This window comes from Citrus sinensis, chromosome 5 (assembly GCF_022201045.2).
Source record: "Citrus sinensis cultivar Valencia sweet orange chromosome 5, DVS_A1.0, whole genome shotgun sequence".
NCBI classification, from domain to species: Eukaryota; Viridiplantae; Streptophyta; class Magnoliopsida; order Sapindales; family Rutaceae; genus Citrus; species Citrus sinensis.
In genome coordinates, this window is record NC_068560.1 from 27,549,845 (window position 1) to 27,577,609 (window position 27,765).

Consider the following 27,765-nt stretch of genomic DNA (forward strand, 5'->3'; position numbering starts at 1 on the left):
TTTAAAAGATTATGATAAGATAATTATTATAATTATAATTCATTTAATAATTATTATATTTTTTAATTAAATGGAGAGTATTTTAGGAATTTAAAAATTATAGGGATGAATTTTATACTCTAAGGGTTTTAATAAAATAAAACAGACTGTAAGAGTCGCAACGAAATTTTACAAAATAAAAAATTTCATAATATTTATGAATAAATTATAAATGATATAAAATACAAAGGCTAAACGATAGTTTATAGAGTGGCTGTAAGTTACGTTAACCGTAACTTCGGGGAATCCAAGTTATAATAATTCATGGACCCATGCATATGTATTTCTAATTATTCCGCGTAAGAGACTAAAGTTTAACGAGTAATTCTCAAATTCATTGTCAAGTGATTTGAACGTTTTAACGAACAATGCTTACTTTTCTTTTTGAAGGAGCACAATAACAACTTGAAGATTCCTGGAAATTGCCTACAGCACAAATATTTTTCATTTGAACAAAAACCATCAATAATTTTCAAACTTAGAAGATATTTATTTTTTTCCCCATAACCCACCAAAAACTTTTTCATTTAGTGTAACTTTGTAATTTTCTTAGATGATACTTAAAACTGCTAATATCTTCTAATTATTGTTTTAAAAATGTAAATAATTGCATGCCCAATTATTTCTAAGCTATTTCTAAGCTAATAATACACATATAAAGCAAATATTTCCAAATCTCAATATGACGACACGATCACAAATATTATCCAACAACTTGTTCAATTATTTAAAAAGTGATCAGGGAAAACTTTGTCAGTTTCATATACCGCGTGAATCGCCGATGTAGGACCTAACAATATATTATTTCCTGTCCATAACTGTACGTCATTTTCACTCTTTGCTGGTATTAAAAAAAAAAAAAGTAAAAATAATAACAGTAGCTTCTTTCACAAGGGGCTGAAATGAAATATTTCTAAATTAGAATTTTGCTTGCAGTACTATAAGAATTGAAAGAATACGGCAACATTTTCACCACATTATCATCTCCTTCATTTCTTTCAGCATTAGCTACTTACTTTTGCAACAATTCACCATCAATTTCTTCTCTCTCTCTTTTTTCTTTTTCACCATGGTTGATGCGATCCTTTCCCCTATCTTGGAGCAGCTGACTTCAATGGCTGTTGAAGAGGCGAAGGAACAAGTGAGGCTAGTAACGGGAGTCGGAAAGGAAGTGAAGAAGCTGACCAGCAATCTCCGAGCCATTCGAGCTGTGCTCCATGATGCAGAGAAAAGGCAAGTAAAGGAGGAAACTGTCAGACTCTGGCTCGATCAACTCAGAGACGCATGTTACGACATGGAAGACGTGTTGGGTGAGTGGAACACTGCAAGGCTCAAACTGCAAATCGACGGAGTGGATGATCATGAGAACGATGCTCTCGTTCCTAAGAAGAAGGTATGTTCCTTCTTTCCTACTGCATCTTGCTTTGCCTGCAAACCACTTGTTCTACGTCGTGACATTGCTCTCAAGATCAAAGAAATCAACGAAGCTCTTGATGATATTGCCAAACAGAAAGACATGTTTGGTTTTTCTGTGAATGTTACCAAGAGAAATGAGAGAGCGGATCATCGAGTACCAACTATCTCCTCAATTGATGAGTCCGAGATATTTGGTAGAGCAAAAGAGAAGAAGGAACTCGTTAATTGGTTGTTATGTGAAAGTAGTAAAGAACAGAAAGGCCCCTGCATCATCTCACTTGTTGGGATGGGGGGCATAGGCAAAACTACTCTTGCTCAATTTGCTTACAATAACGATGGTGTTAAAAGAAATTTTGAGAAAAGAATATGGGTCTGTGTGTCAGAGCCGTTTGACGAGTTCAGGATCGCCAGAGCAATCATTGAGTCTCTAACAGGTTCTGCCTCTAACTTTGGTGAGTTTCAATCTCTCATGCAACACATTCAAGAATGTGTTGAAGGGAAGAAATTTCTTCTTGTCTTAGACGACGTGTGGAACGAAGATTACTATAAGTGGGAACCATTCTACAAATGTTTAAAGAATGGTCTCCATGGAAGTAAAATTTTGATTACCACACGTAAGGATAGAGTTGCCCGTTGTATGAGATCAACCAATGTTACCTCTGTCAATGTATTGTCTGAAATAGAATGCTGGTCAGTGTTTGAGCAGTTAGCATTTTTCGACAGGTCCAAGGAGGAATGTGAAAAATTACAAAATATTGGCCGACAAATTGTAAGAAAGTGCAAGGGCTTACCTTTAGCTGCAAAGACGATTGCTAGTCTCCTGCAATCTAGAAACACAGAAAAAGAATGGCAAAATATCTTAGAGAGTGAGATATGGGAACTAGAAGAGGTTGAGAGAGGCCTTTTGGCCCCTCTATTGTTGAGTTACAATGAATTGCCCTCTAAGGTCAAACAATGTTTCACTTATTGTGCCATCTTTCCAAAAGACTACAGCATACGAAAAAAAGAGTTAATTAACCTATGGATGGCACAAGGTTATCTTAGTGAGAAAGGAGCCAAAGAGATGGAGGATATTGGTGAAGAGTATTTCAACATCTTAGCTAGCCGTTCATTCTTTCAGGATTTTGACAAAGGTGATGATGGTGAAATCTCTAATTGCAAAATGCACGATATCGTGCACGACTTTGCCCAATATTTATGTAGTAATGAATGTTTAACAGTAGAAATTCATGGTGGTGAAGAGTCAGCTATGAGCTCTTTTGGGGAGAAAAAAATCCTTCATTTAATGTTAACTTTATATAGAGGGGCTTCGGTTCCAATCCCCATTTGGGATAATGTTAAAGGATTGCGAGGATTGCGTAGCCTCTTAGTTGAAAGTGATGATTATTCATTATCTAACGAAGTCCTACCTCAATTATTTGAAAAATTAACTTGTTTAAGGGCATTAAAATTAGAGGTGTGTGAACAGTGGTTGTGTAAGAATTTCATCAAGGAAATTCCAACAAATATAGAAAAATTGATACATTTGAAATACCTTAGTTTGTGCGGTCAAAGGGAGATAGAAAAATTACCCGAGACGTTGTGTGAGTTGTATAATTTAGAACGTTTAAACGTTGATGATTGTGTAAAACTTAGAGAATTACCTCGAGGGATTGGGAAGTTAAGAAAGCTGATGTATTTACACAATGATTTCAGTATTTCTTTAAGATACTTGCCGGTAGGGATTGGGGAATTAATCAGGCTTCGGAGGGTGAGAGAGTTTGTTGTGGGCGGAGGGTATGACAGAGTATGTAGCCTTGGGTCACTTAAAAAGCTTAACCTCCTTCGACAATGTAAGATACGTGGGCTGGGTTATGTGTCAGATGCGGGTGAGGCTGCGAGGGCTGAACTTGAGAAAAAGAAAAATCTCATTGAGTTGGGACTTTATTTTGATCATTTAAGAGATGGAGATGAAGAACAAGCTGGGAGGAGGGAGAATGAGGAGGATGAAGATGAACGGCTTCTTGAAGCCTTGGGACCACCTCCTAATTTAAAGGAATTACGGATTTATCAATACAGAGGGAGGAGGAATGTTGTTCCCAAAAATTGGGTCATGTCGTTAACCAACTTAAGGGATTTACGTCTCATCGATTGCAGAAATTGTGAGCATTTGCCTCCTTTGGGAAAATTGCCATCCCTTGAAGATCTTTATATTGTAGGAATGCAAAGCGTGAAAAGAGTGGGTAATGAATTTTTGGGAGTAGAAAGTGATACGGATGGCTCCTCAGTTATTGCATTTCCCAAATTGAAAGAGCTCATGTTTCGTAATATGGAAGAACTGGAAGAGTGGGATTTCGGGACTGCAATAAAGGGAGAAATCATAATCATGCCACGTCTTTCTTCCTTGATTATTTGGAGTTGCCGTAAATTAAAAGCACTGCCCGATCACCTTCTTCAGAAGTCAACGCTCCAGAATTTGGAGATTTTGGGGGAATGTCCTATTTTACAAGAACGTTACAGAGAGGAGACAGGAGAGGACTGGCCTAAGATACGCCACATTCCCAACATCGAGATCAAGTGAAGTGCGTGGCTGCAATTACAAAATACAATCACCCACGGCCACCGCGACGGGTAATTGCTTTCTCACTCTATTTTACTTAAAAAATTAATTAGTAGTTATTTTTTAATCCATTTTAGAAACGAATGGTGAACAGAGGAGGGGATTCAGCAGGGATATATATATGTAATGGTGCTAATAACTCTGGTTAGTAATTATAATTTGTATACGATTTCCTTCTCGTTTGCTCTCTACTCTTCTTCATTAATTTAACAATGTCCATTAAAAGGAAACAAAAGCGATATTTTTCAGCGTCGCAAAGCAGGAATTGGGGGACGGGCGCGGCGCTTGCTTTTTTAATCTGTTATGTATGTTTTCAGTGATTCGTTTTGTATTTTTGCGAGCCTTGTATTTGTAAAGAGAATGAATGAGAGAAAGCACAACACAGAGAGAGCTCTTGTGAGGCCAAATTGCTGGGGATTGATTGATTTTGATTTTTGAGTGTTGATTAGTAGTGTGAGCTCTTGTATTCTTTTTTTTTTTTTTCTTTTTGGCGCACATTAGAGCTTATTGTTATTTGTACACTTTTTCATTATATAGTGGCTTATTGGTATCACCACCCGTGGATGTAGGCATATTAATTAATATGTCGAACCACGTAAATTTTTTGCCTTGTGTTTGTTTATTGTATTATTTGATTATCATAACCAAACTCTATAAAAGATGGTGAAATTAAAATTTTGATTTCACATGGAGTCATAATTTAAAAATAACATGCCTACAATGATCGTAACATAAAAAAAATGGTGAATCGGTGGGTCTATAAAGTTTACATAAAAATGAGTCAAATTCAGTTATTAGCTGTTAGATAGCAAAATTTTTAACCAAAACAAAATATTAAACATAACAGTAAATGTAACATTCATTGGATAAAACAAATTTCAAATTACCTTTAGCAATACGTTTTTAATATGATGTCGTGAAGCTCAGCTGAGTAAGCAAGGTTGTTATTTGTTAGTTTGTAAGTTTGTTAATCACAGCTCACTCTAAACACGTGTGTGAGCAATGCAGAAGGTTCTGGATCTTAGTATATAAGATCAACCTCTGTATTCATAATTCATTGAATAAAATTCGATCTATTTTTCTTATAGTTTCTCTTATTGCTCATTGAATTTTCCTTCATTTTCTCTGCAACCAAACAAGCATAAATAGCTTGGTTAAACTTCAATTTGGTATCAGAGCCACATCTAGTCTAATCTCATGGCATTATCAAGCTTGACCACAAACATCTCTTCTTCAGCAACAACCTTTACTTTCACAACTCCAATAAAACTTGATCGATCAAATTACTTAATCTGGAAATCTCAAATTCTATCCTCAGTTCGAGCAAATGAGCTTGAGAGTTTGCTTGATGGATCCAGAATCTGTCCAGATCAATTTCTCTCAAGCACTCAAGGAAATTCAGATGCTATGTTCAATGCTTCTGCAAGTTCAACTGTTACTTCACAAGAGAATCCTGAGTTTCATGTGTGGAAGAAGCAAGATCAGATGCTGCTGAGCTGGCTGCTATCCTCTATCAGCATTGAAATCCTCAGCCTTGTGGTAAACTCTAAAACCTCTTAGAGTTATAAATATAAAGAATATTTTTGTAATGATTCTGCTGATGTGGCAGCTGAGTAAGCAAGGTTGTTATTTGTTAGTTTGTAAGTTTGTTAATCACAGCTCACTCTAAACACGTGTGTGAGCAATGCAGAAGGTTCTGGATCTTAGTATATAAGATTAACCTCTGTATTCATAATTCATTGAATAAAATTCGATCTATTTTTCTTATAGTTTCTCTTATTGCTCATTGAATTTTCCTTCATTTTCTCTGCAACCAAACAAGCATAAATAGCTTGGTTAAACTTCAATTTGGTATCAGAGCCACATCTAGTCTAATCTCATGGCATTATCAAGCTTGACCACAAACATCTCTTCTTCAGCAACAACCTTTACTTTTACAACTCCAATAAAACTTGATCGATCAAATTACTTAATCTGGAAATCTCAAATTCTATCCTCAGTTCGAGCAAATGAGCTTGAGAGTTTGCTTGATGGATCCAGAATCTGTCCAGATCAATTTCTCTCAAGCACTCAAGGAAATTCAGATGCTATGTTCAATGCTTCTGCAAGTTCAACTGTTACTTCACAAGAGAATCCTGAGTTTCATGTGTGGAAGAAGCAAGATCAGATGCTGCTGAGCTGGCTGCTATCCTCTATCAGCATTGAAATCCTCAGCCTTGTGGTAAACTCTAAAACCTCTTAGAGTTATAAATATAAAGAATATTTTTGTAATGATTCTGCTGATGTGGCAGCTGAGTAAGCAAGGTTGTTATTTGTTAGTTTGTAAGTTTGTTAATCACAGCTCACTCTAAACACGTGTGTGAGCAATGCAGAAGGTTCTGGATCTTAGTATATAAGATCAACCTCTGTATTCATAATTCATTGAATAAAATTCGATCTATTTTTCTTATAGTTTCTCTTATTGCTCATTGAATTTTCCTTCATTTTCTCTGCAACCAAACAAGCATAAATAGCTTGGTTAAACTTCAATTTGGTATCAGAGCCACATCTAGTCTAATCTCATGGCATTATCAAGCTTGACCACAAACATCTCTTCTTCAGCAACAACCTTTACTTTCACAACTCCAATAAAACTTGATCGATCAAATTACTTAATCTGGAAATCTCAAATTCTATCCTCAGTTCGAGCAAATGAGCTTGAGAGTTTGCTTGATGGATCCAGAATCTGTCCAGATCAATTTCTCTCAAGCACTCAAGGAAATTCAGATGCTATGTTCAATGCTTCTGCAAGTTCAACTGTTACTTCACAAGAGAATCCTGAGTTTCATGTGTGGAAGAAGCAAGATCAGATGCTGCTGAGCTGGCTGCTATCCTCTATCAGCATTGAAATCCTCAGCCTTGTGGTAAACTCTAAAACCTCTTATGAACTGTGGTCTAGTTTAGAGCAACAATTTGGATCTGAAACTGCTGCTAAGAAAGTTCATCTCAAAATGATGTTGAATAATCTGAAGAAAGGATCTATGACTATGACAGAATATTTTAGTAAGTTGAAGTCAGTTACAGATGAGCTTGCTATTGCTGGAAGTCCTGTTAGTTCTTTGGATTTTATAACTCATCTCATCTCTGGATTAGGTCAGCCTTATTATCCAGTAGTTGTGTATATTGAAGCAAATGTTCTAAAAATGAGTATTAATGAGGCTTATTCAATGTTGTTGACACATGAGGCACGTTTAGAAAGCAATCAATCTAATTCTTTCAAAGAAGTGAAACAGAACTATGCTGCTAACTTAGCTTAGGCTGGGAATAATCAAAAGAAAGTTAACAATCAGGGAGGCTGGAATAATAATAGTCAAGGAGGCTGGAATGGAAACACTGGGAACAAACCTGGATTTTATAACTGGAATGGAAACTTTGCAAACAGAGGAGGTTATAATCCAGGAAGGGGACAAAATTCAGGTAGAGGACAATGGAATAATAATTGGAATAACTGGAATGGAAATCAGGGTAGAGGCAATTTTGCTGGTGCTGCTGGAAATTTTTCTGGTAGATTTCCTGGTGGCTATAATGGATTTGGAAGAGGAGGAGGCAGAGGAAATATTGTTTGTCAGATTTGTTTCAAACACAATCATACTGCAGCTGATTGCAAAGACAGATTTAACAGAAATTTTGTTCCTAATTTTTCTGTGCAAGGAAACTTTCCAGATCAGAATCAAACTTCCAGAGCTGCTTTCATGGCTACATCAGAAGGAGTTGCTGACCAAGGATGGTATCTGGATAGTGGAGCAACACATCATCTCACAAACAATATGGAGAACCTAGCTGAAGGTACACCTTATCTTGGATCTCAGTTGCTATTAGTTGGTAATGGACAAGGTCTTAGAATTACTTCTATAGGCAATATATGTCTCCTTACATCCTTTGGTAATCAATTAAACCTTTCCAATGTTCTGTGTGTTCCCAAAATTACCAAGAATCTGATTAGCTTATCTAAACTTCTCTCTGACAATCATATAATCATTGAATTTGTTTCTAATCTTTGTCTCATTAAGGACAAGATGCAAGGAACTTTGCTGGCACAGGGGATTGCTGAGGATGGTCTCTTTAAGCTACTGACTCAAGATACACCTCTTTCTGATTCTAAAGCCTTGGGTCTCAAACCTAGTTCAATGTTGTCTGTTTTTTCTAATAAAGAGAATGTACACTCTTTGAAAGAGTTGAATCACCAAACAAATGTCTGTTCAAATTTGATCAATTCCAATAATGAGAATTCTGTCAGTTTTCTAGCTTCCAGTAGTCAGTCTATGCAATTGCTACACAATAGGTTTGGTCATCCAACCAAACATGTCTTGCAAACAATAATGAAAAGTCTTCCTATGCATTCAACCCATTCTCAATCTCTTAATTTTTGTGATGCTTGTCAATATGGTAAATTACATCAATTCCATTTTCCAGTCACTGATATAAAATCAAAATTTCCTCTCCAACTCTTATATGCTGACTTATGGGGTCCAGCTTCTGTGTTGTCTATGGATGGATACAAGTACTATATTTCTTTTGTTGATGATTTCACAAGATATTGTTGGGTATTTCCACTCACACTCAAATCTGAGGCATTAGACACCTTCAAATATTTCAAATCTCTTGTCGAAAAACAGTTTTCTTTATCCATCCAAACACTACAAACTGATATGGGGGGTGAGTTTATAGCCTTCAGATCATTTCTCCAACAAGAGGGTATTCAATTTAGATATAGTTGCCCCCACACTCACCATCAAAATGGTGTGGTGGAAAGGAAGCATAGGCATGTTGTTGAAACTGGACTCACACTCTTAGCTCAAGCTCATTTACCTCTCTCTTTTTGGTGGGAAGCTTTTCATACAGCCACTTACTTAGTGAATAGAATGCCAACACCTGTTCTAAACAATTTATCTCCTTTTCAGAAACTATACAATCAGCTTCCAGATTACAAGTTTTCTAAAGTGTTTGGCTGTTCCTGTTTTCCTTTTCTTCGACCTTATCATCATCACAAGCTAGATTTCCATACTCAAAAGTGTGTCTTCATTGGTTATAGCCCCATTCATAAGGGCTACAAGTGTCTTGATCGAACTGGGAAAGTCTTTGTTGCCAGACATGTTACTTTCAATGAACTGGAATTTCCATATTCTGAACTGTTTTTGAAAACCAAGTCCAACACCTTATCTCATTCTGTTACCTCCACTCCATCTTCAGTTCATTTCTTTCTTCCTCAAACACCTGTTCTTAGTCACAGTAGCAATGAAGAGCCATCAGCTGCAGTCTCCAGTCCTGCTTTGTCTCCTGCATCAGAGTCTCATTCCTTGCCACATTCTGTTCATTCACAATCTCTAGATCAACCCTCAAGATCTTCAAATTCTTCTCCACCAGTAATCTCTACTCATCCTATGGTTACCAGATCTAAAGCTGGTATCTACAAACCCAAAACCTACTTAGCTGTTTCTCAAGACCTTGAACCATCCAATGTCAAAACAGCATTGACAGATCCTAGGTGGTACTCAGCTATGAAAGAAGAATTTGAAGCTCTCCAAAGAAATCAAACCTGGACTTTAGTGCCTCCTGAATCAGCTGGGAAAATTGTTGGCAACAAGTGGGTTTACAGAGTTAAGTATAATGCTGATGGCAGTATCTCTCAGTATAAAGCTCGGTTGGTTGCCAAGGGATATCATCAAACTTATGGGGTTGATTTCTTTGAGACATTTAGCCCTGTGATCAAGCCTTGTACTGTCAGAATCATTTTAAGCTTAGCAGTCATGCATCACTGGCCTATTAAGCAGCTGGATGTAAACAATGCTTTCCTCAATGGCATTCTTACTGAAGATGTGTACATGCATCAACCACAAGGGTTTGTTGATTCCACTTACCCTTCTTTTGTTTGTAAGCTTAATAAGGCCTTATATGGTCTCAAACAGGCTCCAAGAGCCTGGTATGATCGATTAAAGGAGTCACTAGTTCAATGGGGTTTTCGAGTCTCCAAATCTGACACTTCTCTGTTCATTAAGCATGCAGGGACAGATATCTTGCTCATTCTCATTTATGTGGATGATATTTTAGTCACGGGTTCAGATTCAAAGCTCATAGGAAATGTTATTCAGCAATTACATTCTGAGTTTGCCTTGAAGGAGCTGGGGGATTTTCATTACTTTCTTGGTATTGAAGTTACTCCATCTGTTCACGGTATTCATCTATCTCAAACTAAGTACATTGGTGATATTCTTAAAAGGGCAAATATGCTGGACAGTAAAGGTTGTGTTACACCTATGAGTACTTCTGAGAAGCTGCACAAGGATACAGGTGCTGCATTTGAAAATCCATCTTTATACAGAAGCATTGTGGGATCTCTTCAATATGTTCTGTTAACTCGACCAGACTTAGCTTTCACAGTCAACAAGCTTAGTCAATTTTTATCAGCTCCCACCATTCTTCATTGGCAAGCTTGCAAGAGGGTGTTACGGTATCTTCAAAGTACAGCTGATTATGGTCTTCAGTTTTTCAGTTCTGGTTCTTTAAAGTTAACTGCCTACTCTGATGCTGATTGGGGAGCAGATCCTGATGATCGCAGATCTGTTGGAGGTTATTGTGTGTTTTTAGGTTCCAATCTCATCTCTTGGTCCTCTAAGAAGCAGCCTATTGTGTCCAGATCATCAGCTGAGTCAGAGTATAGAGCTCTTGCTATGGCTACCTCTGAAGTTCTCTGGATTACATACTTATTTCAAGAGCTTAACATATCTTTTGATCAGATTCCTCTTCTGCATTGTGATAACAAGAGTGCTGAAGCTTTGGCCAGTAATCCTAAATATCATGCTCGTACTAAACATATTGAGCTTGACCTCCATTTTCTCAGAGAGCATATTGCTCAACAACAGCTTTCAGTTACTTATGTTCCCAGTTCAGATCAATTAGCAGATGTTCTTACTAAGCCCCTCTGTTTTGATCAGTTTGCTTATTTGCGCAGCAAGCTTAATGTCCTTTCACGACATCAAGCTTGAGGGGGGATGTTAGAGTTATAAATATAAAGAATATTTTTGTAATGATTCTGCTGATGTGGCAGCTGAGTAAGCAAGGTTGTTATTTGTTAGTTTGTAAGTTTGTTAATCACAGCTCACTCTAAACACGTGTGTGAGCAATGCAGAAGGTTCTGGATCTTAGTATATAAGATCAACCTCTGTATTCATAATTCATTGAATAAAATTCGATCTATTTTTCTTATAGTTTCTCTTATTGCTCATTGAATTTTCCTTCATTTTCTCTGCAACCAAACAAGCATAAATAGCTTGGTTAAACTTCAATTCTTAGAATATACATGCATCATGATAAGGTTCTGATGACCGTACGTCGTATTGAGAAAATCACTGAACTAAAGCTCTGGTGGCTGATCAAATTATTATTATTATTTTTTAATAAAATGACTGACAGTATACATAATTCCAAAACTAGCTAGTGTGCATCTTCTATCAAACTTTCCCTCCGCAATTCCTTTCTCCATTAAAAACTTTTATTTTTTTTCAAAATTTGTTTCCAATGCAAAATTTTTATCATTTTATCATTTTGAATAGTAATATGTATTTGTATAAGTAACGTTTATAAATTTTATTTTATATGTTTAATTTTATGAATGAAGTGAACTTATATTACAAATGGATTTGATTTTAATTTGAATTTTCTGTTAAATATCAAATACAGAAAATACGTATTTCTATGTTAACAGAAAAACACTCAATTATTTTCTCGTGTTTCATTTCCAGTACTTATAACCAAACAATAAATGGAATCTCATCCCTCTCTCTAATTATTCCATTTGTTTCTCCTTTTATTTCTCTATTCCTTTCCATTTTTCCAACCAAATTGTGTTAATGCGAAATGCGTGAAAGAGAACGCGAGAGGCGTGAAATTCGTTCCAAGCTTTCAATTACAGAATGTTTTTGGGTTAATTTTATTTCAGCGATACATAAAAATTTTTCCCTCTAAAATAAAAAAAAGGAGATTGAAGAGATGAATTTTGAATAATTTTGATTTGCTGCACTTTTTGGGCGCCCATTTTGCCATTATTTGATATTTTAAATTGTAAAACCTTAGATTTATACTTTAATTTTTTTAAACCTTTTTCATTGTATTTCATAAATTTATAATTTATCAACTTGCTTATTAGATTAGACCTGAAACACTCAAGCTCAGACTCAAGTCAGGCTTTTTGAAAGACCCATTAAACTTTTTAGATGGCAAATTCTTATTGGTTGAGCAGGCTTTTTTTTTATATGATAAGGTGATGAATTCAGCCTACATAAGTTTTTCTTTTTTGAGCATAAGAATTTATTGATGTGGCAACATAAAATAAATAAAATAGTAAATTTTATTTGATAGAATTTTGTCGTTGACTTATCAAAGATATATTCACATCAGTTAAGTCATTGAAATCTTTTAAAACTATGTCATTTTCAATGCCTAAGTGGAATTAAAAATTAAAAAAAAAGTTCATCGATAGAATTATGTCAAAAAAATTAAAATCTTTAAAACACATTTTTGCAAAATATTAAAATGTGAGATTTTATATAAATGTTTTGATAGTATTCTATTAAGAATCACTTAACTTACTATTAGTGACAGAATTTTGTAACTATTCTCTTATAGAATAATCAAAATTTCAAGGCCTCTAAAGATTTTGAAACGATTGTGTTTGCGACATCAGCAAAATAATATATCTGTCACAAAACTTTGACACATACATGATCATGTGAAAAAGCATTCTGTCAAAGAAATTCAGTTTTGTAGTAGTGGGATTGGCTTAATCTTCAGCGTAATACATAATGTTGGAATATTTATCGGTTGCCATTTATTTCTTTGCATATTAATTTTTTTGGATTAGAAAGCAACTAATCAATTGCGGGTGATGTGAAATGCCAACTAGAGTTGTGATTTAATGAAAATCATATGTATCGAAAAAAATGAAAAGAGGTCATAAACTAGAACAAAAATATAATCATATTCAAGTAAACTTAATAGATAAATCCTAAGTTCGTGCACGAGAGTTGATCTCTATGAATTTTAATCCCAACAATTCGATGCATACAAAATATATACGAGTTTATGAGTGACGTATAAGTGCTAAAAGAGTTAAGTAATAAGTAAATAAAGTAAAACAAGTGACATGATATTGATACAATATTATTGTATCAATATTTATGAAAGAAGTTATATTAAAATTAAATTATACGTTGAGTATTGATCTTGTCATCTCATTTTGTTTAGATATCTTAATATTAAATCGATATATGTTGTATCGTTGTTGATTAAATGTCATATCATTTAAACTTTAAAGTATTTCCTTAACTAACTGAATTAATAGCATAAATAATTTATTTCAATAAGTCTTTGACTAGGAAATGTAAATGAGATTTGCAGCTTTGAGAAGAAACATAATATTTCAAACGTAAAATAGTAACTATCATATTATCATTCTTGTTTTTTAAATCTGAATGAATGAGAATGCAATTTTAGAAGTCAACTTTAGTGAGATCGCATACCAATTCCAATATTAATTTAATCAAATCTTTACCGTCCCACAATCAATCAACGGTGCGAAACAATTAGTGGATCCACATATGAGCCATGACTGAGTACAATAATGGCAATGATTTAATTAAATATTATATTAAAATAGAATAATTGATATTATTCTTAATTAGGTGACATTATAATCTTTAATAGACTTCTAATCATTCCAATTAAAATAAAAAAAAAATTGTGGCGTGGCTACATGTTATATCTATTGATGAAGTCACAAAAGATTTGACCAAGACAACAGAGATAATTTGCCCTAATCTGATCTGGTTTCTACTAAGCGAGGTTGCACATATTTTGATGATACCATGAGTTACATTATATTTGTTAGACTGACCAAGTTCATGACAGTGACGCCCGAAGCCATGCGCTAAGTCAACATTAATTTTAGAATACTATCAAAATACTTAGGGTATTCTATTATATCTATTAAAAATCCGCAATTCCAAATCGATTAATTCCATATAGTAAAAAAGAAATTGATTTTGGGTAGAAACATTTCATTTGATAGAGACATTGTACTGGTTGTGGTTACAAAACTGTAAAGACACCATTAGATGATCATATTTTATTGGAACTTTTTAACTATCTATCAGTGTTTAAATTATGGCCTCAATGACTTAGTCAAACAATTTTCAAGTATTTTTATTTAGCTAGTTAATACATTTTGAATTTTAGGGGAGGTAAAGGCTAAAAAAATCGATTTAGATTTGATCCACTCTCCAATCTTTTAAAAAATGAACTTAAAAAAAATACCTAGATTGTACGATAAAATACTCCTAAGAGAGAGAGAGAGAGACTAGTATGAGAGAGAAAGAGAGAGAGGAAGAGAGACAGAGACTAGTATATAAAAGGAACTTCTTATGTAGCATTTAGCTTAAATAAATATATTTTATTTACTTGTACTTTTTGTTATTATTCAAAAAATCTCATCACATGGGTAGGAGAAAATTAGGTTGTCATTCAATTATACTGTAATTAACTTTTAAAAAAAATCTAATTATTGACTTATGTATGATACATAATTTTCTTACCTAGTGGTTATATGATCACATTATTGGTCACGAATTTCTTTGCTTCACTAAGGAAAGACTATGAGTCCGGATATAATTTTTTTGTCAAACTGAAGACTGATCTCAAAATTCTTACCTTACCATATACAAAGAGTAGGAATTTTTAAGAATTTATAAGATTTAGATTAATTGTTGCGTATAATTTATTTGACTTTGTTAATTTTTACAATTATTTTATTTCATTTCAATCAAGTTATGTATAATACAAATAACTTTTCTTACACTAAATGGCATAAATTTTTGTGTAGTGTAAAAGATTTTATTCATAATTTGACTAATTTTGTTACCTTGCATAATAAGGTAAAAGAACCTTAGAATCAAGCTGCAATTACTGGATTAGCAATATATGCTTTACTGCCAATAAAAGTAAACATATATAAGCAAAAACAAAATTACAACCAAATCATAACGTTTTAACATTTCACAAAGTATCACACTTCAAATAACTTGTTTCTAGTAATTTTAAAATATAAATACAAAAAACAATCCAAATACTTTTATAAGCAAAGTATGACATACAAGGTTTCATAAAGCCCGCGTCAAAAGAATTTCTTTAACCATTAATTTAATAATAGTGATGATGATCCAACACTATTAAATTAAATTAACTAAATTTCGCGATCAAAAATTCAAAAAACGCATAGAATTGCGGATCAGGTCTAATTAACAATCAAACTTAGCAACCCGCATGCATTTATGCCAAAAATTTTTTTCATAAGACTGCACAAAACCACCCAAAACAAAGAGAATAAATCAATCAAGGGCATAAACAGATTGAACAAAAAAGGGCAAGATCAGAGAAGAAACTGACCCACAACACTGGATCCTCCTGAGCCTAGCGTCATCGTTGCGGTTTTGATGATGTGTTAGCTGAGATCTGAGCAAAATTTTGACAGTGAGCTTGCGGGTGAGTGTGAGGGGAACGAGCTTCGTGGGTAAGACTGAGAGAGATAGAGCGGGTGAGTCAGAGAGGGGGTGACTGAGAGGAGGGATAATAATTAGAGAGACAGAGCGGGTGAGTTAGAGAGGGGGTGAGTGAGGGGATGGATAATAATTTAGATTTTTTAATTTCTTTTCATTAGCTTTTATTTTTTTTTAATGGTAAATTTTGTTTTTAATGGTTCTTGTGGGGCCATGGTGGAGATGTTCAGGTGTGATGATCTTGTGGAGCATGCAGGGGATTACTGGGTCTATAAGCCTGACTTGAGGCGATTGAAACATAAAGTATTGATGCCTGTTGGGTCATGCCAAATTGCTCCTGCTTTTGCTCAAACAGGTGAGTTTTACTTCTTTTTTTTTTTTCTTTTGCCCCGGTTTTTCGAAAATATTTTGTTTGTGTTTTAGATAGTGAGTAGTTTGGAAACAGAAGAAAAGCTAGTGATCACTTGAAGAAGGAAATCCCAAGTACAATTTTCTAACCAAATGTGACTTAAAATTTCATAAAAATCTTTTTGAATTTGTGGTTGTTGTTCTTGTCTGCTTAATATTTTTAGTATAGTTACCATGCTTGTCATATTTCTTGATTATTTACGAAGTTGTATTTAAGCTCTTATTGTCATTCTTTTTCCCCCTACTTTAATGGTCGCTTATATAGGCGAATCTATGGTGAGAACGAAAATATTATGATTTTAATCGATATATGTTTTGGAGTTTATTCTAGAGGATAGAGTCTTAAATTGTAATGAAAGCTTGTTGCATATAAAAAAGTATAAAATGTTCACAAGAAATGGATGCAGGAGATTTTATTTAAGTTTTCTTCGGAAATTTGAGGTGTTCCGAAGGAAAAAAAGAAAAAAAAAAGAAAAAAGGGTTAGTGGGTGATTTATCTGGTCATGGTGGGTCATTAATTTACTGCTTTCTTTAGTTTCAAGTTTTAGTAAATTATTCGTTCAGCATTAATAAATGAGACAAATCCAAATTAAATATGCATAACTCGTGCTTAGGTGTGATTGGTTTAAATTTGACCTATTCTTCAATTTTGATATCCTTAAAGAGTTGTAATAATCTACAGATACAGAATATATACAGCCAGCAGTCATGATTCTGATTGTGTGAAAATTTGGCAAGGCATCAAAATTTGGTAACTCAGAGAATTGCACTTTCAATTTCCGTGAAAGTATTACGTAATTCGGACGCCACGACTTCTTCAAAACCTTCATATGTAATTCATTTTTCTTAATTTTCCAAAATTAACCTGAAATTAATATTTGAGTGTTTTTATTTTGATTTACAGGCAAAGAAATATGGAGGTATTTTATGTCACAAGCGAGACTAGCAAAACTGAACTACACAACGTACCATCAAAGAGAAGCTTATGTAACAGTTCTACATTCATCAGAAGCTTATGTATGTGGAGCAATAGCTTTTGGAGCAGAGATCTCGTTCTTCTTCATGATAAATCAATAAGTGGCAAGTCTCTCCGCGGCCTGAGAGCTGCCGGATGGAAAACCAAGTGGATTTTGCGCATACGGAGCCCCTTTGCCAAGAAAGATTCATACAATGAGTGGAATTATTGCAAGCTTAGAGTATGGCAACTCATTGAATATGATAAACTTATCTTCATTGATTCTGATCTTTTAGTACTCAAAAACATCGACGAGTTCTTCTTTTACCCTGAATTATCAGCAGCAGGTAATGACAAAATGTTGTTCAACTCTGGGGTGATGGTGATTGAGCCATCATTGTGCAAGTTTGAAGATTTGATGTTGAAATCCTTTAAGGTTTCGTCGTACAATGGGGGCGACCAGGGGTTTCTTAATGAAGTGTTCACATGGTGGCATAGGTTGCCTAAGAGAATAAACCATTTGAAGGTGTTTTCAAAGCAAGACGATAAGGAACATCAAGTGGGTGATGGTCTTTATGCAATTCATTATCTGGGGTTAAAGCCATGGATGTGTTACAAGGACTATGATTGCAATTGGGACATGGTGAGTCGCCATAAATTTGCCAGTGATTCAGCTCATAAGAAATGGTGGCAAGTTTATGACGCAATGCCTAAGAAATTGCAACAGTACTGTGCATTAACAAAGCATATGGATAAAAGGATTAAGAAATGGAGAAGAATTGCTGAGAATGCAAGTCTGGCTAATGGGCACTGGAAGATTAAGCCGAAAGATCCTAGGCAATATCATATTGTTGATAACAAATGAAAGGCGATCGAAATTTTTAAATTTTTTTTAATATAGCAGCATCTATTTATGCTGTTTGTTCTGATCAAGAAAACTGGAAGCAAAGAAATACAACAATACAAGATTGAGTAGCAAAATTTCATAATTGTCTGGTTTGGTAACTTGAAAAGTTCAGGACGCGGACAACAAAATCAGGCTATCAAATTTCTTGCAAAATGCATTACACATTAATTTGAGGACCAGTTTCGTATTTGTTTCCACAAACAAATATTTGATTTCCCACTAGTTCTGCAATTGGTTTCTCGGGATTTAATAGATGAACTAAACTAAGGTAACTTTTTTTTTTTTATTTGAAGTCTGAATTTAACTTTTTTTTTCAGACAATTGTTTATTTTAGGTTTTTTTTTTAACTTATCACTTATTTTCAGACAATTTTATCTGAATTTAAAAAGTAGAAAAAATTCACTTTTATTTGAAGTATTAAGTTTAAATGAAAAATTTTAATTTCAAATCTCAAAAATACCCTTAACAATTCATGTATTTCCAATTTTATGTATAAACCTAATATTTTTGTATTATTTTTGAAGTTTTTTTTAATTGCTTTAAATTTTTATTCACATGATGACATTAGATAAACTAAAATCTTGAACAAATCAAATTATGTTCATTGTGATGAATGAGAAATAAAATAACAATGTTGACTTTGTAATAAAATTTGATGTTATAATTACATCTTTTAATAAAAAATTAAATCAAGATCAACAATAATATTTTTTTTAATGTACCAAACTAATCAACCTGTGAAAATTATAAATTGTGAAGAACAAATATATAAACCACTTAAAAGGATATTTATGTCAAACTACTAGCTTTTAAATTTTTCTCTTCAGATGTTGAAAGAAAAAAAAAACAAACATATCATTCAGAAATTTTTATTCAAACCTATTTAGACTTTAGGTAAATTAAGATTTATTCAAATCTCCGATTAAAAAAAAAAAATGAATCGCAACCTAAGCCTTGGATTTCTTCCCTTTGGCTTCAGGAGCTGGCTTGGCCTTGAAAGGCCTGAAAGTCTTTCCACCCATGAAAGATTGTCCTCCCCTAAGAGTTCTCCCAGGAAATCTCTTCCTCTTGCACTTCGACACCATCTTCCTTCTGGTAGTCTTCGAGGATATAGCAACAAGTGAACGTATTATTTTGTCTGCTCATTGCCCTGCAGCAGTCCAAAATACAGAAGACAAATCATGAGTTTGAAACATACATACATATAATTATGTCATCAAACCATTATAATAATTAGATATATTTGTCTAACTGATTAATTTGTTGGGAAAGCAATGTTTTCAGCCAAAAAGGAATTACGTAAATGGCTTAGCAGAGCAGGAATTAGGATAGGCACATGCTTTTTTAATCTGTTATCTATATTTTCATTATCTTGTGATTAGGTATTGGGTCATTTTTATTATCATTATTATTATTTTTTGCGAGTCTTGTATTTGTAAAGAGAATGAATGGGGGAAAGCACAAGTTTGAGTTTGTAAAGAGAATGAATGGGGGAAAGCACAAGTTTGAGAGAGCTCTTGTGAGACTAAACTGTTGGGGGTTGATTGATTTTGAGGGTTGAGATTGTGGTTTCATCTCGTTTTGCTTATCACATAAATTTTTCTAATCCTAGCAAATAATCATTCAACGAGGTTTTTATTTTTATTTTATTTTTTTAATAAAATGAGTAACGGTATAATTCCACAAGTAGTATGTGCATCTTCTACCAAACTTTCCCTGCTCAATTCCATTCTCCATTTAACAGTTTTATTTTTTTTCCAAATTTTTTTTTGCAGTAAATTTTTTTATTATTTTGAATAGTAATATGTATTTGTATTTGAAACATCTATAAATTTTATTCTATATGTGAAATTTTATGAATAAAATGAACTTGTATTGCAAATGAATTTGATTTTACTTTGAATTTTCCGTTAAATATCAAATTGATTTTTTTTTTCAAGCCAAAGTGTATTTTGTCAACAAAAAAAAAGCAAGAAAGAAATCAGTTCCTTTTTAATGTTTGATTTACAGTTGTAACCAAACAACGGAATCTCATTCCTCTCTTTAATTATTCCATTTGTTTCTCCTTCTATTTCTCTATTCTTTGATACAGCCCCCAAAGTTCTGCGGGTAAAAGCCAATTTAGTCCCTATATTTTAAGATTAGTGTCCATTTAGTTCTTATATTTTTAAAAATGCCTCGAAATATCTTTGCCGTCAAAGTATTGATACCCCTACAGTTACTTTTTATTTCTTTTGGCTTACTTTTACAATATTAACATTTTATAATAATTTTATTTGTTTGGACATTAATAAAAAGAAAATAATTAAATTACCAATTTTACCCTAAAAAATAAAAAAAAATATTTTTTTTTTACAAGCACCATTTTCACACTTGGTAGTTTGCATACAATTTTTGACAATTTAATCTTGGAAAATGAAAAATTAATATAATTTTTTTATTTTTAGGGTTAAATTGGTAATTTAATTATTTTATTTTTATTAATGTCCAAACAAAAAAATTATTATAAAAGGGTAATATTGTAAAAGTAAGCCAAAAGAAATAAAAAAGTAACATTAAGGGTATCAATACTTTAACGACAAGGATATTTCGAGGCATTTTTAAAAATGCATCGACTAAATGGACACTAATCTTAAAATACAGGGACTAAATGAGCTTTTACCCAAGTTCTGCCATACTGATAGAGCTTTTTATATGAGAAGTAAAGTCTCATTTGAAAAGTCCTATAGTGATGCTTTAATAATAATATGTTTTCTGAACCAAACACCATCTGTAGATGTTATTCATGATCATACCTCAACGATCATGGTAGCAAGATACATACATACATACATACATACATACATACATACATACATACATGTGTGTGTGTGTGTGTGTGTGTGTATATATATATTGTAAATGGGCATCAACAAAATGAATAATCACTTTTAGTCCCTTAAAAAAACAAAGATACGCAAAAATATCTTAACATTCATGAATAGGTATTTGTTCATATTACTATTTATTATGCACATTTTGAGAGAAGCAAAAGAATTTGTTCCGACGAAATGGCCAGATAAGTGTACACTGAACGAATGCACTGCAATCGCATTACGTTACAAGCACAAGTTATGTGATAATTATTCGGATATAATGTTACAGGTTTTCAAGGCATTTCAAAAAAAAATTTTGGAGCTAGGTAGGTGAGTGAGGTTGCTTCAAAGACCAAATTTTTGGCCTGCAGCACCGGACCACAGCAGTTGTCCTTGAGCAAGGTTTGAATGCTAAAGGTGTTAAAGATTGGTAACATCATGTTGCTAACATGTCTACTGATATGTTTGGCTTGGATTAAATCCTAACGGTTATGTTAAGTTTATGTTGATTTTTCATTTGGTAGTCATTCGGCTGATCAAATTATGTTTATGTTAGCTGTGGTACATTAGCATCTTCTTCAACTCTGTTTACTGGCTTTGAGTGGCGATTCATGCTAGTTTCTTTAAAACCAATTACACCAATCACAAGACTACATTCATTTGGCTTTTAGGCTAGGTGATGAATTTTCAGGGCTCGCTCACTCAATCGGGAAGACCAATTTTGCCTTGGATTTGGTAGTTGGCCGTGGGTGTCTTTCTTTCCATTTGTCAAAACTTTATCTTTTAAATAGAAGAGTTGACACCTAGTAACTAGCCTTCCCAATACACATAAAATAGATACATAAAACAAGGGAAGGTTGAACAACAGAGTAGAGTAAAAGGTGTATGGAAATACATGAAGATCTAAGCAAGCAGATAGCAGGAGATTTATTGGCCTTTATAGACAGAAACTTCTAAGGTGGGCTTCAACCTTGCTTTCACACGTTAATTATATTATTTGGATTTAAAATTCTTTGGTTAGTTAATTAGTTTTTCCCATTGCTCTGTACTCTTCATGTTCTGATGTTCAATTACAAATTCATGAAACCACTGATTTGCTGATTTCCTGTGTGGTTGATAATTTCACATGTCTAACTGATTGGTGGGCATGCATGCATATGCTACCGAGATTTTAAGGCGATGTTTCTTAGCAGAGGAATTACGTAAATGAGGGCAGTGCGGAGCAGGAATTGGTTTATTTTCATTTGTGCTTGTATTCTAGAGGGTTATTGTGAGGAGACCGGTGGTGTTCTTTATATATATACACTTGTTGGGGGAAAGCAATATTTTCAGGCGTATCAGAGCAGGAATTGAGATAGCCGCATGCATGAATTGTGAATTTTAATCTGTATTCGTTTTTTTGTTTTGTTCTTTTTTCTCTTTCAAATTCTTTTTGAGTCTTTGCAAAAATTGCCATCCCTTGAATATCTCTATATTTACAGACTGGAAAGTGCGAAAAGGGTGGACAATGAATGTTTGGGATGAGAGAGAGTGATGCTGATGATTCCATTGGCTCCTCAGCCTTTCCCAAATTGAAAGAGCTCATATTTGCAATGTACTGGAAGAGTGGGATTACGAGACTGCAGTAAAGGGAGAAATCATGCCACATATTAGTGAAATGTGGGAAAGGTATATATCTGTTAAAAGCACTGCCCCCTCACCTTTCTTGAGAAGACAAACACTGGAAATTTTGAATATTAGTGACTTTTCTCTTCTAGAAGAATGTTAAAGAAAGGAGAGAACTGGCCCAAAATATGCCACACTCCCACTCTCCCTGCATCAACACTGTGGTAATTTATTTATCCTGCCCCCTTTTTCTTTGTTGTTATATATTTTTAATCCAATTGAGAAATCGAAAAAATAAATATGGATCCCACTATCTTACATGCATGTAAGATACATCCTCCTCACATGAACAATGTGTGGGTCTGTTTAGCCATTTATGCAGGCCACAAGTACAAGTTTATGCATTGAATGTTACTACTGTACAAGTATTAGATCATGATGAGGCATAAGCATTGTAGGAGCCTAATGTTGCGGACCGCCCAAATTCGTAGCCCAATTTGCTCACCAAGAGCCCAACACAAGGCCAAGAGTCCTAGCTTGGCCCAATTCCGGAAAGTTCTAGGCAACTCTAGCACATTGAGCTTGTAAATACTCTAGAATTCTCCTTACAATTCCAACACATGTAAATAGCTAGGAAATGGTAGAATTCTCTAGAATCTCTAGAGCTTGGCAAGCCTCCCCTATAAATATGGGATGGCATTAGGCATTTGCATTCAACAAACACAACAACAAGCATTGAGCACTCAAGCATTGTAATCTCTCTTTTGTGCAATACAATTTCTCTTATTCGGCTCCATTGCTCTCTTCTCTAGTTCGAGAAGCTCTAGGCTTACTTAGCAACATTCGGCAAAGTTGTCTAAGTGCTGCACGGGTCAGCTGCGCAAAATACTCATCCCGTGACACTAAGCTTTGTTATTGATTGCCGGATGTGTTGAATGAAAAAAGGGTAAAAAAAAAAGGAAAAAAAATGTATATATTGCATTGGATAGCTAGTCTGATATATTTATGTGGTGACAGAGACAGACACTGGTGCGCTTTACTGGGAACTCTATTTAACTCTCTATTTCCTAATGATGGATTTTTAATGTTTAGAGCTAGAATTACAAAAGGAAAAGATTTCAACATTTTGGTTTAATCTATGTTCGACCATTTTGGTTAACAGAGGATCAAGCTTTTACCTTAATTAACTCCAAAGAGAACCACGCCGAGTGGCTCCATATCAGGACCTGGGTAGGTCTGGTTATTTCTGCTACGGTGCTTGTGGTGAGCTAACTCAGAAATTGAGTAAATTGTGGATCAAATTTTATGTTATGTTAATGTCAGGAGTATGCAACTTTTTAATTTGTAATATCTCGAGTACTGATTAAATATCTAATTCCTGCAGCTTTATACACAAGTACGTTGATTAATTTTGCTACAAGATATGTATCTACGACATCATCTACTATATATACATGATGGTCATAAGTGGGTTAATTCCTCTGATTTCTGCACTGGATGGAACCTTCCATTTTTGGCAAACTAATTCTCACTTGGAATGTCTAATTTCAAGCCAAGAACAGTATGTTTCTAGCTGGTGAAGTGTCTTGTGATATGGAAGACAGGAAGGGGCATGCAATACTGAGATGAAACCAGAGGACAGGGTTCAGGAATGGTGCCAAAAAGGAAATCGAATTGGTTAGTTATGCTTTCTCATTGCTCGCTCCTAAACTTCAATTATAGATAATCATCAGTCCATTGTGTGGATGATTATTTTTGTAATGCGTCCAACTGAGACTGATTTATTGAGTACATTCAATTACTGAATTTTTAAAGCAATATCTTTGAGCAGAGGAATTACTTTACGGTAAGGGCATAGCAGAGCAGTAATTCAATTGAAATTAAGGGGTGACTCAAGACATTGGCAGGGGCAAGATTGGAGATGTCCTATCTTAGAAGAGCATTAGAAAAAGGATACAGAGCCTTCAGGAATGCTGATGGGAAGCAAACATGAGCAACTGGTAACTTCTTCTGCTGCTCCGTTTTACTTGTTTGTTATTTTGTAATCCAATTAAAGAGTAAATTCTTTTTACTTAATTAGTTTAACCATTTTGTCGGCACAAGCACATGAGTATACATTGACTGTTGGTCTTGATCACTTTATAGATTAATATGAACAAGCTAAGTGTCTGTGGGTACAAAACATGGATCCATTGAATATAGCGCTGTAGATTTTTTCTTTTTCCTAATTCCAGGCCCATTTCTGAATACTTGATAATTATTTGGATATAATGTTACAGATATTCAAGGCATGTCAAGAAATTTATTCGGAGCTAGTTGGTGAGAAAGGTTGCCTCAAAGATCGAATGTTTGAATGCTCAAGGTGTGAAGATTGGTAACTGTTTGGGGGATATACTTCGACGAGACCAGCCGTGACGAGCAGATACCTGGTAGCAGAGTGTACTTCGGCGAAGACCAGCTGTGGTGAGCAGACAGTTGGTAGCGGGGTCTCGCGAGCAAGCATATACCGTAAGAGTCTGGTATCCGGGCTAGCAGGAGCAGGAATATCCACAAGCACGTCATCCACGAGCACGTCATCCACGAGGCCAATCTCATGTTGGAAGCATAAAGCCATTCCTGCTACATTCCTGCTAAGGGTTGAGTTGAGGAGACCCGGTCAACGACAGTTGGCGAGGCGTGCTCTCAAGTCCGAGAATCAAGGCACGAAGGCCATGCAACCACCCACGACTACGGAAATGGGGCATCCACTTTCGAGAGGTGGGAGGATAACGAGCGCGAATGGAGGCAAGGCTCGAGTTCAGAGGTGGCCTATAAAAAGGTAGCCAACGAAGGTAAATGGGTTGGCAATTTTGAGATTATAACAAAGATAAAAGAAAGCTCTAAAGAAGAGAAACTACAGAAAAGCCATACGATTTGTGGCAAGCGTTCCCAGAACCTTCATATCTGACTTGAGCGTCGGAGGGTTTACGCCGGGAAAACAACCGGCGTGTTCTGACTTCTTTCTGTGGAGGTAGGAATATTTGGAGAAGAAAGCATACGAGGAGAGATCCTAATCGAGGTGAAGTTGATCGAGCAGATATCCTGGTCGTAGAAAGAGGGCAACCAAAATCTCGCATCAATATTTTGGCGCCGTCTGTGGGGAGCTGATAAAAAAGCTTCTATTGATAGCAAGAAGAGGAGTGAAGCAAGTAGAAAAGCAATGGAGGCAGGAGGAAGTAGTGCACAAGGGGGCGATATGAGGCTTAACGATTCTGTGACACTGAGGGAGATAGCCAGTGAAGCACTGGAAAAGCCATGTTTGACCGGATGGAACAGATGGAAAAGCAGATGGAGACCCTGACAACCATCCTACATGAGCTGCGGAGTGAACGAAGGGTAACCCAGGAGGAAAGGGTGAGAGGTGGTGGAGCGGCACCAGGCCACGATAGTACGAGGAGAAGTCGAAGTCAAACCACCGGGAGATTTGGTGGTGAGAGAGGTACCCTATCTCTGCAGGGAGAAATTCATAGAGAGGAAGAGCAATCCCCGGCAAGACAGATTTTTGACGAGGACGATGGGGTGGCGAATGCAGAGGAAACAGAGTTGAGGCAACACTTGCATGATGTAGAGCAAGAGCGGGATCAATTTGCAGCACGTGACCCTGGTCGTGCAGTGCAGCTGGAGGAGGAAGTGCGCAGACTAGCGCAGATAATTGATGACATGCAAGGAAGGAGCAGAGCTCCTGGTTGGAGGATAATGCTGGACGGAGAATCACCGCTCGCAGCAGATATCATGAGGGCAGTCATTCCAAGAGATTTCCGCCTCCCAGACCTTAGATATTCGGGACGAACTGATCTGCTGGTGCACATAGAGCGCTTCAACGACATAACCGGGGTACAAGGATTATCTCAATCCCAAAGGTGCAGGGTGTTCCCACTATTCCTTGAGGGACGTGCACGTGAGTGGTACAGGAAACTTCCTCGGGGGAGCATTAAAACCTTCGAGCAGATGTGCCAGGAATTTGCAGAGCAGTTTCGTGGGGCAATGGCACCAGGAGATGACATGATGGAATTGAAAAGCATGAAGCAGGGGGAACAAGAAACCCTTCGGGAATTCATCAAGAGGTTTCATCGTGCTGTCCTCGATTTGGGAGCCTTCAACCATCCTCAGGCATTAAGGGGATTGAAAGAAGGGGTGAAGATAGGAAGGCTGTGGTACAACCTGAGAAGCCCAGCTATTCAGATGTATGCAGCCGCATACGAGCAGGCTAAGAGGGACATTGAGATTGAAGAAGAAAAGGCAGCACGGATTAAGATAGACCAGCTAGAAGGGTTGGGAAAGAAAGAGAAGAAAGCATTACCAGGGAATGGGCCGATCAGGAGGAGGGACCACCAGGCCTCAGGTAATGGTGCAGGAGGTCGGGTAACCGCTTACCAGCCTCATCAGAGGCCACCACAGTATCAGCGCAGCAGGGCGCAACCTCCTCGTTCCCCAGCTAGGGAGCCTTGGAGAAGGCATGACTCGGCATATGGTGGTCTTCATCAACACTCCCACAGTAGCAGAGGGAGCAGACCAGAAGCACTGCCACCACCTCCAACTCAGAACGGCGCAAATAGAGAAAGGGCAGTGCACCTGATCGACCAGAACCAGGACTATGGGCGGTATACTTCCTTGAAGATGTCCCTGGACGAGGTGTACGAGGCCATAAAGGACCGGGGATTGCTATACCTCCCTACCCCAATAACAAAGCTACCCAGTAGGAGGGATAGGGGACTCTATTGTAAGTTCCATGGCACTCATGGCCATACCACATCAGAATGCAGAGATCTCAAGACCCAGGTTGAAGATTTGGTGAGAAATCGGTACCTGGACGAGTTTATAGATGGGACTTTCCCAATGGTGGCCTCGACATGTGAAGGGGAGCAGAGTGATAGAAACCTGAGGCGCGAGCAGCCTGCAGTAAGGGTGCTAGCTGGGGGCCCAACATTGGCCGGAGATTCCAACAAATCGAGGGAGAATTATGCTAGATACGCCATGACTAGTAAAGAGGTATTCTTCAACACCCCAGCAGCCAAACGAGCAAGAGTCAGGCAAGTGCCAATCATGTGGACAGATGAAGATGAAGAAGGAATTCTATACCCCCACGAGGATGCTTTAGTCATCAAGGCTACTGTTGCAAGTAAGAAGTTTGACCGGATACTGGTTGATACAGGGAGCTCCGTTGATGTGTTATTTAAGTCAACTCTGGAGGAGATGGGAATAGCAGACCGGAAGTTGGAATACACCAATACCTCCTTGAAGGGGTTTGGAGGAGGAAAGCTGGTCCCTCTGGGCGTGGTCGAGCTGCCTATCACGATTGGGAGCTCCCCGACAGAAAGGACTATGATACTAGACTTTGTGGTGGTGGATGAAGAAGG

At 36.0% G+C, this 27,765-nt stretch overlaps 1 protein-coding gene and 1 pseudogene across 5 annotated transcripts; both read left to right on the top strand.

Moving 5' to 3' along the window:
- The first annotated feature begins 906 nt into the window (after nucleotides 1-906).
- LOC127902510 (putative disease resistance protein RGA3) lies at nucleotides 907-4,660 on the top strand. Of its 5 annotated transcripts, none has more exons than XM_052441739.1 (3): nucleotides 907-4,065; nucleotides 4,149-4,198; nucleotides 4,281-4,660. In XM_052441739.1, the coding sequence occupies exon 1, from the start codon at nucleotides 1,109-1,111 to the stop codon at nucleotides 4,013-4,015; it is 2,907 nt and encodes a 968-aa protein (XP_052297699.1). In that variant the 5' UTR covers nucleotides 907-1,108; the 3' UTR covers nucleotides 4,016-4,065; nucleotides 4,149-4,198; nucleotides 4,281-4,660. The 5 variants fall into 5 exon arrangements, with proteins under 5 accessions (XP_052297699.1, XP_052297700.1, XP_052297696.1 ...); XM_052441740.1 differs by having other exon boundaries at nucleotides 4,304-4,660; XM_052441736.1 differs by having other exon boundaries at nucleotides 907-4,198.
- Nucleotides 4,661-15,781: 11,121 nt separating this feature from the next.
- On the top strand, nucleotides 15,782-17,868 carry LOC127902515 (putative UDP-glucuronate:xylan alpha-glucuronosyltransferase 4; annotated as a pseudogene).
- Nucleotides 17,869-27,765: the final 9,897 nt, after the last annotated feature.